General features: G+C 44.7%; 1 protein-coding gene across 4 annotated transcripts in view; it reads left to right on the top strand.

The window, feature by feature from the left end:
• CGNL1 (cingulin like 1) overlaps positions 1-14,039 on the top strand; it is a 157,480-nt gene that overhangs the window by 128,266 nt on the left and 15,175 nt on the right. For 3 of the 4 annotated variants that reach the window (XM_053889031.1, XM_053889032.1, XM_053889030.1), the window contains exons 11-14: positions 2,600-2,752; positions 3,654-3,824; positions 8,336-8,497; positions 11,306-11,395. In XM_053889031.1, the coding sequence (XP_053745006.1) occupies positions 2,600-2,752; positions 3,654-3,824; positions 8,336-8,497; positions 11,306-11,395 (576 nt within the window). The remainder of the gene's footprint in view (positions 1-2,599; positions 2,753-3,653; positions 3,825-8,335; positions 8,498-11,305; positions 11,396-14,039) is intronic. The other variant, XM_053889033.1, reaches the window with a different exon arrangement.

Raw genomic sequence — 14,039 nt, 5'->3', positions numbered from 1 at the left:
CCAGCTTCCGTCTGATTAAGCCTGTCATTCCTGTAAGCCCATAAGCTCACTTGCACTTGCTTATTGTTAATATGGACGAATAGGGGTCTTAGTCATATTAGGAAAAGGCTCTGTGTCCATTGACAGAGAGTGGTTTTCAAGCTCAAGGGTGTTACTATACATTCACTAACTTGGTGCTTTGGATTCCCCTCACTGATCATTTTGTTCCCAATTTTGGTCCCTGTATTAGTTAATGGGCTCTCATTGCTGGTCTTGGAAATTCAGTCACTGTAGCAACAGCATTTCACTCCTCTGACTGCATATTGGGAAGTTAGCTTCTTTTCATGTGGATTCTGAACAGGTTTTCTCAGCAATGATGTATTGGAATACATTTCTTGAAGAAATGGGGAGGCAGAACATTGTTTTAAACTTTAAAGTATGTTAGAATTATCTGGGTAACTTCTAAATCTAAATTTGGGGGTCCCAGTCTAAGAAAAACTGTGATTCCATCCCAAGGGGCTAGAATCCGCATTTAAGGCAAAGAATACTCTGTCCTTACTTGTGATTCTGATATAAGACGTCTTTAGACAACTTTTGGGGATAGGTATTAATTTTCAACCACTGTGCTTTTATCTTATGCCTAATTGTGAATCTGGACTATGAGACCTACCCAGACAGAAGACCTATTGCTTGCCTTGACAGATCTCACTACCTTGCAATGGAGCAATCTATAAGAAATATTTTTTAAATAATTGGGCAAAACTGTTCTTCCAAGCAGATGTGTGTGTGTTGGGGTGGGGAGTGCAGGATTTTGGCCAGGCCCCAGGCCCAGAGTGGGTGAGTCTGGTGTCTCCAGTGGCACAGGAGATCAGGGCCAGGCAGGGAGCCCTGCCCGAGCCAAGGGTGAAGCAGAAATGCATACACCATATGGAGGTTGGATGGAGCCAGGGCTGGCTTGTCTGCTGGCCTGGAGCCTCCAGGATTGGGATCCAGGATTGGAAAAGAGAGGCTGGGGGGTCTGTAGAGGCGTGCATTGAGTTGGATCCCACAGAAAGCCATTGATGTCACTCTGTATTGCTTGTTTTTCAGGAATTTACATTATTGACAGTTTTCTCCCACACATGGAACCCTACCTCGCTTGCCTTACCCTGTGTGCTCCCCTTTGCCCCTAATACCACTAAATCAACCACAGACACAAATCCCAGGAGGTGACCCTCTTTCTGGTATGTGCCCAGCTGGACTGTGGTGGGACATACTCCTGCTAATTGCCCCCACACTGAACTTCTGATTACCTTCCTTTTACCACCTTCTTTTCTCCCAACAGCTTTTGTTGACCTTGGTTTACCGCGGCAATTAACTTTAGCGGCCCAGCTGTGTTGGCTGGTTCTCGGAGTGCAGTTAACCTGACTGAGTGGAGGGGCCAGAAGGCCTCCATGGGTGGCTTTTTGGCCCCAGGTCACAGGGTTGGCCAGCTGCATGGTTGGCTATACTTTGCAAACCAGGAGTGCCCAAAACGATTTGGGAGTGTTTTCAAGATGCCTGAATTGGTGCATGTGACAGAAGCTTGTAAACTGTTAAGCATTGTATGAATATAAACCATTGTCCTTACACAGCGTCTACATGGACACAAGATACAGCTCCTAAGCAGTACCTATATTAACCCACATTCAGCCCTCAGGACCCGATAACATTTTCCAGATGATCCAGCCCACATCTGGGCCATGCTGTTCCCTTCTGAGCTGTGCGCCTTCTTGCTATCGTTGCACTAATGGCCTTAACATTCAGTCATCTTTCTAAGATATTTTAGGATTTTGTTTTAGAATTGCATGTTCTTACAAAAAGAATGTCAGGCTATGCGACTGGGTGAGGTGAGAGCTTCAGGGGGGATCCCAGGGCAAATAGCGCCCTCAGGATAGTTTCATTTTATGGTACATACCAGGATTTGGTGCTGAATCACTGAATAACACTGCACTTTTCTAAGTACTGCCTTTTCCATTGAACACCTTCTGCTCATCAAGTTTATCCACCTGTGGATTGCCACATTCCCTTTTCTTCTGTGTATGAGTCCAACCCACAATTCTGTTGACTACAACTTCCTCTACCCACATGAACTCTTGACCTATGGGGCAATGTTCTCTTTCCTCATAGATTGATTTTTAGCTATTTTAACTGTTAAGAGTCATTAGCAGAGCAGATTCTAGAACATGAAGTATAATGCTGTATAGCACAGGATGTAAATTGCCACATTGTTTTAGGTTTGTTTGATGTATATCTTTACCTCAGTTTTCAAGCATGAACTTGAAAATGCCGTGTTTTCAGACACTGTCCTTAATTGCTACCCCCAGCAGCCTTGACCATTTTCTATATTTCTATAATAAATCCTTTGTCTGCCCCTTCATTCTCAAGTGTGTTTTTGGCTAAGTCAACTTCACATTTGGGTTCCCAAATTTCAGAACCAACAATGTCCTTGTGTCTTCTGATGGCTTTATTCCTTTTCCTTATCACTGATGTAGCAGGTCTGATTACTTTGTAGTGTGGCTGCAGAATTCCCTCTGCCACCTGTCCCTTTGGCTGACATGATAGGTAGGTGACAGCCCTATACTTTGCTTGCTGTCTGCAGAGAAATCTGAATCGGGCCACCCAGGAGCAGAAGCAGTTGTCTGAGAAGCTTAAAGATGAGACAGAGCAGAAGGAGCAGTTAAGGAGACTAAAGAATGAGATGGAGAATGAGCGATGGCACCTGGATAAGACCATTGAGAAACTGCAGAAGGAGGTGAGGGGCAGGGGAGGGAGAGGTGTGGGCAGAACACCATTGGGACCCAGCGCCCTTGGAGGGCCTGGTGGGAGCTAAGGAAACCTGTACTTAGTCTAAGCACAAATGTGTCAGATTCCCAGATTCACTGAAACAGCTCTTCGGCCTTGTTGAGAATCCCAGTTAAAGGGAAACTGGTCTAGAAAATACCCTCTGGAATCTGGGCCCAGCTCCTCTCAACAATTACCCAAAGGAGCCTGGCATGTAAGTGCAGACTTCACAGGTGTTACCTGAATCACAATCTCTGTGTCTGCATCCATCTTTTTTGTCCAGGAGCGTGAAAGACAGTTCCAAACGCCAGTAGTTGCTACTTGTCTTCTCAGCTCATCTCTGCCCCAGAGTACCCAGAAGGAGAAGGGCACAAAGCTGACTGGCTTCCCCACATTCTAGGAGCCAACAGGAGTGCCTGTCGTTTTCTGATAACCTGCTATGTACCAGTCACTTTACTAGCTATTTTGTAACTAGAATTCTATACGTATTGTTTTAATTCTGACAGCAACCCTGTAGGATAGATAACTGTGATTCTGGTATTTCCAACGAGGACGAGGACACCACCGAGGCCCAGAGAGGTTTAAGTACATGTCCCAGTTATGTAGCTGGTACGTGGCAAAGCAAGGACATGACCAAGGTCTATATATCGAGCTGCAAAGGGTGTGCTAGTTCACCCCTCCATGCTGCCTCCAAGTTAGAGGTGACTGAGCCTGGACAGCCCATGACAAGGTTCTCTGCACAGTCTTTGGGGGAGGTTGTCAAAGAAAGAAGAGGAGATGTGTGTTCTGTGTTTAGATGGGACCCAGACTTCGCTCCCTGGCCCCACGTGGGGCATCACAGGGTAGGCTCACATCCATGTCACCCCTTCCAGATGGCTGACATTGTCGAGGTGTCCCGCATATCAACCCTGGAGCTCCAGAACCAGCTGGATGAGTATAAGGAGAAAAATCGCAGGGAGCTTGCAGAAATGCAAAGGCAGTTGAAGGAGAAAACCCTAGAGGCTGAAAAGTCACGTCTGACTGCCATGAAACTGCAGGATGAGGTAATGACTGGCTGGATCAGTTCCTGGTTTACCCCTTAGTCAAACTATCCTCAGAGACGGCTTTTAAACCTTTCTAGGAGAGACTTGGGGTAGATCTTAAGACGGCATTTGTGCTTGATTCTTCAGTGTTAACCCTTAGGATACATGGGGCAAATGGCATTCTAAGACACAAAGTCCTAGGGCCTCTGACATAACTTGAATGTGGCCATCTTCTTGATTAATTCAAGATTTTCTGCCTCAACTGTTTAGCTGCTATTTGTGGAGCACGAGTGGTGTACCCAGCTGTGCCCAAATGATTCCTGTGTATTAATATTTTAATTTAATCATCGAGCAAGTATTATAGTAAACAATCACTTTTTGCCATTCATTTAGAAAATATAGACTTTTATTAGGGTGGTTGGGGTAGACAAGAGCTTCAGAACAACAATGGGTGGAGACAAAAAGAAATCCTCAGGAATTTATGAGTACTGAAATTATTAAAACATTTTTAGCTTTATATTTAGGAATAATAGAGCAAAGTAACTCAAATGTTAGCTCCCTTCAGTCTTGACTCGTAAAGAACTAAGAAAAAGGGAATGTTTTTGATTATTTTAATGGAAAGCTGAAGGCTCTAAAATACAAGTACAGCGTCTGCTGATTTCTCGCTGTGCCTCTTGCCAGCTGGATGACCTTGAGCAAGTTACCCCAATTTTCTGAGCATCTCCTCTTTCCTCTTTAAAAGTATACAAAATAATGATCATTTCGTAATGAAATGAGATAACACATGAAGCTATAGAGTAGAGGCTTTGCATGTCCTGGACACTAATGTTAAGGTTTTTTTTAATTCCAAGACTTGCTTTTTTTTCACAAGCAGTGCCAAGATTCCACAGGAAAACAAGATTTTCTTTAAAAAACAAACTTTTAATGTCTTTGATGATCAAAGAAATGTTACCCATGAGTCAGTGCTATAACCGTGTGAGAGAACAATGGATATTTATTACAGACCTCTAGAACACTTCTGGAAGGACCCTGATAACAGGTCCCCTCAGCTTCAGCATCATATGATACAGGACTCCACAGATCATTGAAATTAGCATAGTGACATCACAGTTCTCTTCGGCGTTAAAAAAAAAAAAAGTCATTTGCATTTCTATGGCAAATGGGAGGGGAGATTCAGATTATTTGGTGTCTTAACACCAACAACCACATGGTGTGCTGTTTTGATTTTGGAAAAATCAGTGTCACATTGACCCCTGCAAAGTACTTCCTGTTAACTCTCTGTGTAACGGTTATTGTTCTGCTAGAATCTTTGGATTGGAAGGAACTTTAGAGATCCTCTAGTTAGATGAGGCAACTGAGATCCAGAAAGATTCGTTAAGGCCAGCAGGAGACCTATATTGTTTATAAAAGAGCAGTAATTCAAAAGAGGATTTCTTTTTTTTTTTTTTTTTTTTTTTAAAGAGCTCTTGCCCTTGTCCTGGGCTCCAACTTCTTATTTTTTTTTAACATTTTATTTATTTTTGAGGGAGACAGAATGTGAGCAGGGGAGGGGCAGAGGGAGAGGGAGACACAGAATCCGAAGCAGGTTCCAGGCTCTGAGCTGTCAGCACAGAGCCCGATGCGGGGCTCGAACTCATGAGTCGTGAGATCAGGACCTGAGCTGAAGTCGGACACTTAACCGACTGAGCCACCCAGGTGCCCCCAAAAGAGGATTTCTTAGGGTGAAAGCAAAGATGGCCCTTCTTAGATTTTTCTCTGTGGTGTAACCCTATGAGACACTGTTTCCATGTAAATGGCAGAAACACACACCTCATCATTCGGGAAGGAAACTGCAGTCAGATACCGCCCTGCATTAAGCTATGGAAATCAGTGGAGTTGTTTAAAACAAAAGTGAATAAACAGGCTAGGGTCACTCTGGATCCTTGAAAAGCTTAAGCTGTACTCTTCACTGTCCCTGAATCTGTGTTTCGGTTGAGCTGAGTTAAAACTGTCCATTAACAAAAAAGTGGTTTATCCTCAGGGCCACAGCACTGCCTTCTTCGCTTTAAGAGAAATAGTTGTTTTACATATTTTGCCTTTGGTGTGGATCTAGGAAGTTCTGATGAAGGTAATCGTTAGAGAATTAAGACTCAGAATTCACTATTCAGTTTATTTTCTAAATCCCACTTAGTGAAGGGCAGTTCTGACTACTTAAAGGTAACACTAGTGGGTTCAAAAGTTACTTGCTTACTTGGGATTCTTACTTGTGATGTATTTTCTGGTGCATATTTGTATTGAGTACTCTTAGTTTGACATAGCCCTTGCGAGACGTCAGGAGGGACATACTGGGCATTAGAAGACAGGAATGTGCTGGGCAGTGGGAAGGGTATCAAGAAGGGAGTGTGGGCTGTGCATTGGTTTGTCAGTCTTTCTGACCCTCAAACTTCTTTTCGGGTATTAATCTCATTTGATTCTCATCTTAGCTCTTTAAGGTAGGTTTTATGATAATCCCATATTACAAATAAGGAAACTGAGTCACAGAGGTTTTTTTGTAATTTAAAACTTTATTTTGGAGAGATTTAAAACCAATTTTTTTTCACTGTTTATTTTTGAGAGAGAGAGAATGCAAGCAGGGGAGAGGCAGAGAGAGAGAGGGAGACACAGAATTTGAAGTAGGCTCCAGATTCTGAGCTGTCAGCACAGAACCTGACACGGAGCTCAAACCCACAGACCGTGAGATCATGATCTGAACCAAAGTTGGACATTTAACTGACTGAGCTACCGAGGTGCCCCTGGAGAGGTTTTTTTTTTTTTTTTTAATGCTCTATAGTATAGTATCTAAAGAATATTCCATCATTGTTTTTCCTTGGGATGATTCTCCCCTTGTGCTCTGGTTCAGTTACCACCAAGCCAGATGAAAGTCTGTAACTGGAGAGATCTTCCTCAAGGCTATGCTGTTGTCATAGAAAGGTCCGGTGTTCCGATTAGCCTCCACGACAGGAACCCATTCCCTTAGGTCTTTCCACTGGACTTCTGAAACTAGGCCAGCCTGCTGGGCCGCCCCAAAGACCATCTTTGAGGCTTCCCCAACTCTCTATGAAAATACCCTCAAAGGATGCTGGTTTGTTTTTTTTTTTTTAATTAAACTTTTTTCTTAACGTTTATTTTTGAGAGGGGGAGAGAGAGTGCACGCGTGCCCGCGTGCAATTGGGAGAGGGGCAGAGAGAGAGGGAGACACAGAATCTAAAGCAGGCTCCAGGCTCTGAGCTGTCAGCACAGAGTCCAATGTGGGGCTCGAAATCACAAGCTATGAGATCATGACCTGAGGCTGAAGTCAGAAGCTTAACTGACTGAGCCACCCAGGCACCCCCAAAGGATGCTCTTCTTTTTTTTTTTTTTTTTTTTTTTTTTTAATTTTTTTAACGTTTATTTATTTTTGAGACAGAGAGAGACAGAGCGTGAACGGGGGAGGGTCAGAGAGAGGGAGACACAGAATCTGAAACAGGCTCCAGGCTCTGAGCTGTCAGCACAGAGCCCGACGCGGGGCTCGAACTCACAGACCGCGAGATCATGACCTGAGGTGAAGTCGGCTGCTTAACCGATTGAGCCACCCAGGCGCCCCTGGATGCTCTTCTTTAATGGAGTTTGCCACTCACTGTCATATACTCTCTGAAGGAAATAAACCCCTGGTGTAGTTATTCCTAAAACTGCTTTCACCCCAGCTCCAAGAGGGAAGGAAGTTGGAAACAAAACAGATAGCCTTTGTCTTCACTGAATCAATCCACACAGATGTGTAAGGAACACCTACTGTGTGCTGAGGTGGCTGGTTCCCTCAGGGAGCTTCCAGAGAAGTAGAAAACATGGTCAGCCCCTTGTGTATGAATCTCTTTGTGGCACGTTTTTCAAAGCCTTTAGTTCAGTGCCACCTTGTGGATGAAAAAAACACTGTAAATTATGACAGCTGATACAGGATTTTCTTCTAGAGGCAGAGGTTTTCACCTAATACTGCACATTTATATTATTAGATTTTGTGTCTGTAGGTTGTTTTGGGGTCATTAGTTCAGTTGTTATTTTCCCCTGATTTTGACCCTCCACTGAGATGATGCCGGTACAGGTGGGTAATAAATTGCACTCTAGGAAGCACTTACCTAGTTCAGTGACTTTCAAGTGTTTTTGGCTATGACCTATGTGGTAAGAAATACATCTCGCATCGCAACCCAGTAACAGGTACGTCCATACAAATATATGAATATCTGGCACAAAGGTTTCACAAAGCAATATCTGCTTGTACTGCTCTACTCTGATATTTTCTGTTACACTTAATTTCAAGATGCTAACCAACATCTACTACATTGAATTTAGAACCCAAGGGATTACTACTTGTAGCTAGAGGAAGAGGAAACTGAGACCCAGAGGGAGTTGGAGCTTGCTCAGGGTCTTCTGATCTCCAGTACGTGGGCATCCCCTGATCACCGCTGGGGTCAGCCTCTGCAGTGTCCAAATGCTGTCCAGGTGCTCCTGATGCAGCCCAGATAACCGCCCACTCCTTCTAGATGCGTCTGATGGAGGAAGAGTTACGGGACCACCAGAGAGCTCAGGATGAAGCACTTACGAAAAGGCAACTTCTGGAGCAGACCCTGAAGGACCTGGAGTATGAGCTGGAGGCCAAGAGTCACCTCAAAGATGACCGAAGCAGACTCGTCAAGCAGATGGAGGTCTGTAGGCCGCGTGAGTGTGAGCTGGGGCCTATGGAGGGCGAGCATGGGACACAAGAGAAGCCATGCACACCTAAGCCTTTGGTTTTTACTTTCTGGAACAGCCAGACCTTTGTAGTCATTTCTCGATTTGAGGAAGAAGCTGGTAGTTGGTAGACGCATAGGACATCAGAGCTGAAAGGAATGATGGAAACAGTGCCCTTGTTGTCTTCAAGAGGAAACAAAACAGAGCCCCAAAGAGGCCAGGTGACTTTACATAAGGGCACACAGACAGAGCATTTCCTGTTGATTGCTTTGGAGATGCTTCCCACTGTAGAAGAGGTAGGACGGCTGCACATCTAAAGAGGGGCTGAGCTGTGCCTTGCACCCACACTGCCTGACTGCTGGCTCTCACTTGCCTCACCACATGGCTCCATTCCTGTTCCTGACTCTGGCCCGTTTTTTCTGACAGATGATCCACCTTGCCCAAGCTAGTGGCAAACTTTGTGGCTCAATTCTTGTTTGGATACACCGTATGTACATAACCCAAGACAGTAGGTCAGGATGTGCTCACTGGAATCGCCAGCTGGAGGTGATCAGTTCACAGGGTGAAAACACAACATGGCAGATAAGTGTGAGTCAAGGACTAGAATATGAACATGAGCAGGCTACCGAACATGACAGGAGGGACCTTAACGTCAGTCTCCCTGAGCCTGTAAAACAGAGTAATGCTCAAGAACAAAACCAGCCCCAAACCACAACAACCCCCAACACACACACACCCACATCTCAATGGAGTTTAGAGAGAGAAAGAGAATCAGCCCCATGCCAAGGAGAGAAGTTAAAATTGTCAAGGTTTTGATAAAAGTGCTTAAGGACAGAGAGAGATAGTTTGAACTTAAAACCCATGGAATTTTTTATTTGATTTTGCAAATAAAGAGAAATAACTTTTAAAACCTCTAAGAGACTTAGTAGCAATTTTTATCTAGGGAGTGATGTTTCAACAATTAAAGATTTTATTAGATGGGCCCTTGTTAGAGGCTGGAATAACCTGGTTACGGTTCTGTTGTTCTTTTGTAGGATTGCTGTGTATTTTGCTGTTGTCCTCATTCTGATCTCATTAGAGGGGCTCATTTTAAGGAAAGCTAAGGTCAACCTGGTTAACTAGGAAGTGATTTTTCAAGGACCTAAACAATCTGGTTAAAAGCAGGCTAAAGCCTCATCAGGCAGTGGTGTAAGAACCTTTGGTGTAGTGGCCCCCTGAATGCTCCTGGTGGGTTTTGAATTGTACAGATTTTAGGCAGGAAGAGAACCGTGTGAGGAGGTGCTTTTACCTAAACATTGGGGTGCCATCTTCTAGAATGTTCTGACTAAAACCTTTTGCCAACTCCAGGTCTAGAGGCAGTGACATAGCTGGGCCTCACTCTCCCCTGTGCAGTGGTTTAGTTATTTCTCCATTAGTTACAGGACTAGTAGCTCTCAAGGGCCTACCTCTGTGACGCACATGGGAGGCATGTCTCCTCCCCTGATAGGCGGCTGGCAGGACTGTCTTGCTGGGACTAATATCTTTCCTGTTCCTTTGCTGCATTTAGCAAGTTAATTCTTGGGATTCCAGGGCTTTCTCAACAATTGGGCGTTTTCTTTAGACTCAGAAACTCAGAGGCTGTTTTATGTAAACACAGCACTTGTGGACCCTTGGTGATTTCTGACAAAGGCATAACTGTCCCTGGAGGAGTCAGGAACCACTGAACAAACACGGGGCTTGGTGCGGAACCCAGCTCTCCCTTCCAGATTGGACTTTGGGACTCTCAGCCTCCGGGGAGGGAGCTTTCTAGGTTCCCGAAAGACTTTGTTCACCAAGAGGGAAGGCATTCACAGACATTTACTCATTCGCATGAGTTCTGTGAGTCTTATTTTTGGCATTTACAGAGGCGTCCATAGCTTGTCAGCCAACTTTGACAATTGCAGAGACAGTGTTTACGTACAGATGCTACAGACTCATGTTTAAAAACTCACCATGCTAATTGCTTTTTAGCGTGCGTGGCTCTGAGTTAACCCAGACATATGACAAATTGGCTAGTGACAGGAGAAACATGTGCGCAAACCCCACAAGCAGAGTGGTTTGTGTTAGAAGCCTCTTTTTTTGTACACACAGCTACTTCGAAATGCTTTTCTCTTAGCACTCCGTGGTGTTAAATGAAGGCCCAGCAAGGAAGAAAGAGATGACAGTTCTTCTGTAATGACTGGTTTAACAGAATGGACCACCACTGTCTCTGTGTTACTCTGGTGCAGATTTGGGACTCCACAGTGCAAAGTGCATGAGGTTCCCTAGAAGAAACAGGCAGGTGCAAAAGTATGTCATAGACTTTACTCCTGCAAGGTTTAGGAAACCCTGAGCAGCAGAGAGAGAAAAGCATTGTCTAGAGCTTGGAATATTTAGAGAAGTATGTCTTGGATGATAGCTGAGCACACACATTCCCTTTTAACAGGTAACTTGGAGACCTTAGCCTTAGGTAGATCTTAGGTAGATCTTTGATTCATGAGGGGGGGAAAAAGACATGAAGGAAACATGTTAAAATATCCCTAGTGCTTATGTTAGGGTTTGGGATAATATGTATTTTAGAAATGCACAATTACATTTTACCTTATGAAAGCAATAAAACACAGTTTTTTGGGCATTGTGGGAAATAGACACGTCCTTTCCCCAAACGCTGAGGATCCCCTGCTTTGATCTTCCCTTGAGGTTTTCTTTCCACAGGGCAGTACTTGCCCTTAACCCGGGTCATCGCAAGTTCCATTGGGCGTGTTTGTGTCTTCCTTCTTTCTTAGGACAAGGTGTCTCAGCTGGAGATGGAACTGGAAGAAGAAAGAAATAATTCGGATTTGCTGTCTGAGAGGATCACTCGGAGCAGGGAACAGGTACTGTGTGTAGTTGAATGATGAATGGATTGTCCTTCGTGAAAAAGGAAATGTGAGAAGTTAAACCCACGGATTTGGCCAGAGGAGGGAAGAAAATTCTTGCCCTTTGGAAACGATGGAGGACTGAGTAGTCTTCCCCATAGTAAGCCACCAAGACAGAGATATAACGTATAACTGAAAGCACGCAAGGTGGAAGTTTCCAGAGTGGTTATGGGGAACAATCTACTGGCCATGATGGGCAAAGTGCTTTTAGAGCAGAGGCTCTAAGAATTATTAGTTCAACAAACAATTGCGTGAAATTTTGTGGCTGACACTGTTAGTGCCATGGAAAGTGAGTGATGTGGTGCAGACTTTTCTTTTGAGAAGCAATAGAGACACCTAGGAAGCAGTCACCATACAATAACAGTCCCTTCCAAGTGAATGCTTTTTGCAGTTTTCAAAGGGAAGGAATTCCCCTTATCTTTGATCTATCCCTACAGCAGCACCTGGAGATAGCAGGGGCAGTTCTCTCTGTCCTCACACCGTAGATAATAGAACTCATTTCCCACACTACACTCCATGTAATCCCAAGGGTTCTGAATTTTTTTTCCCATTTTTTAATTAAAAAAAAGTTTAGAGTGATCACACATGGAACCATTATGGGACAGGATTCAAAATATGCAGTGGCAGTTTTGAAGAGAACCTGTATTCTCTAATCTCAGCCTTTCATTTACAAATGATACATGTGGCTGCCTGTAGAAACCTGAAGGGATGTACTCTCAGTGACAACTCAGTTGTATGCTGGGCTGAACATGGTCCTGGAGAAGCTGTACGTAGACATTTGGAAAGCTCTTTGCCACTCGACTTGCTTTGGGCACCTTCTTAATTAAACAATGCAAACAAAACCTAAAAGCCTTGGATGATGCTGCGTATAATTGAGAAAAATATCTGTATAAAGGATTAAAATGAAAAATCTGAGAAAGGCAAGTTAATTTGGGCAAAATCTTTATCCAAAGCAGCACTTTCCTCAGGTCACTCACTCTTCTACTTATCCACATGCGCCACCTTTGCACCGCCTCAGGATGCCCAAAAACTGGAGGTGCCAGTGACTGGGGACAGTGCCATTCCAAGCTGGTAGCTCCTCTTCAGAGTCAGAGGGGAATCACTGGCTTCTTCTCCATTTGCCACTGTTTCCCTACTGACAGGCTCTTTGCAAACAAGCACGACAGTCCTGCTCTTTTGCTTCTGAGAGTGAAGAACTTGCAATCCGAGGCTCCGTCCTCCCTTCCCACTGAGCTCAGATTCAGTTCTGCCTGCGTGTTCTGTGCTGTGCTGGTAGCATCCTGCTTAGGGGGCTGGTAGCCCAACCAGCCGGAGCTGCAGAAGCTCAGAGAAGACTCTCGTGAAAATCTGAAGTCCAGATGGGGAGCCCAGCCTTGACACTTGAGCCCTCATGGGTTCTTGCTAAAGTCTGCATTTTGTTAAGTTCCTACACTGGTATAAAAGCTGCTTGGTGACATGTTCCTGCCAGCTTGGCTGAGCGGCCACATTGCCACAGGGCATTTCAGGATCTGCTGAGCATTCGTGATAACAGAAGTGGCCATGAATTTGTTTTGCTAATGCTTCTCATGATGTATTCAGGGAATGGGGGGAACGTCTGTCATCCAGTCCCTAACCAGGCAGGGAAAACAGACTCCCAGACCCCATGTTTTACACCAAAACCAAAACACAGACCCAGTGACACAGAAAGTGGTTGCCTCCCTCTGCTCAGCTGATGGCCTAAAACTAAGAACACCGATCGCTTAAATCAGTTTCTTTTGGCCCCTTCTTCCTTCTCTCACCTGAGCACGGGAGGCATAGAACTGCTGGAAAGAGCACCAGACTTTGAGTCCAGGGCCTGACTCCTGCAACAGCCCCAGGGAGCTCCAGGAAAGTCCTAGCCTCTCTGAGCGCAGTCTCTAAAGTCTATGAAAGTGAGGCTGTTTGTTCAGGAGATTCCTGGAGGCTTCTCCAAATTCTAACATTGAGGTGCCATGACTGGCTGCATATAACCAAGTCTCTGAGACACTCTTTAATTCCCCATCCTTCCCTGTGTCTGAGCTGCAAGTCTGAAGAGAGGATTCTGCTGTCTCCAGCGTCTTTGTCCTGTTCGTTCTGTTTTCCTCTTCTGTTTCCTTTCTGCGCCCTGCCCTCTCTGAGGTAGGGAGGGAAGGTGAAGCCTGGTATCTGTTTTAAGCGGAAGAGTGGAGCATCATGTTCAAATTGATGTAGGAATTGCTAAAAAACAACAGCAAAACAAAACAAAACTCCTGACTTGAAGTGTTGTCTCCTGATCCAGTGCCCAGGGCCCCTCTTCTGGCCTTTGCTGCCTCTGGATTCATGAGGAAGCATAGTGCAGAGAAATGGGTTGACCAAATACCTGCCTCACTGGAAAACATTTAATTCTCAGTCAATGTCAAGGTTAATCTGAGCCTTTTTTTTTTTCCCCCCTCTCCTAAAGGCTCCAAGGAAGGGTATAGATGGTTGGATCCTGATTTCAATCTACTTACTTTAACGTCTAGGGCCATGTGCCTGTTGCCTTCCTGCCAGAATCAGAGAAAGGGGAAACTTCCAAAACTAAGATGCCTTCTTCTCTGCCCCCTCAAACCTATGACACCTCCTTAAC

Source organism: Panthera pardus, unplaced genomic scaffold (assembly GCF_024362965.1).
Source record: "Panthera pardus isolate Hobbes unplaced genomic scaffold, ASM2436296v1 HiC_scaffold_24, whole genome shotgun sequence".
NCBI lineage: Eukaryota > Metazoa > Chordata > Mammalia > Carnivora > Felidae > Panthera > Panthera pardus.
Note: the sequence above shows the minus strand (reverse complement) of the source record. Positions and strands in the feature narration are given on the sequence as shown.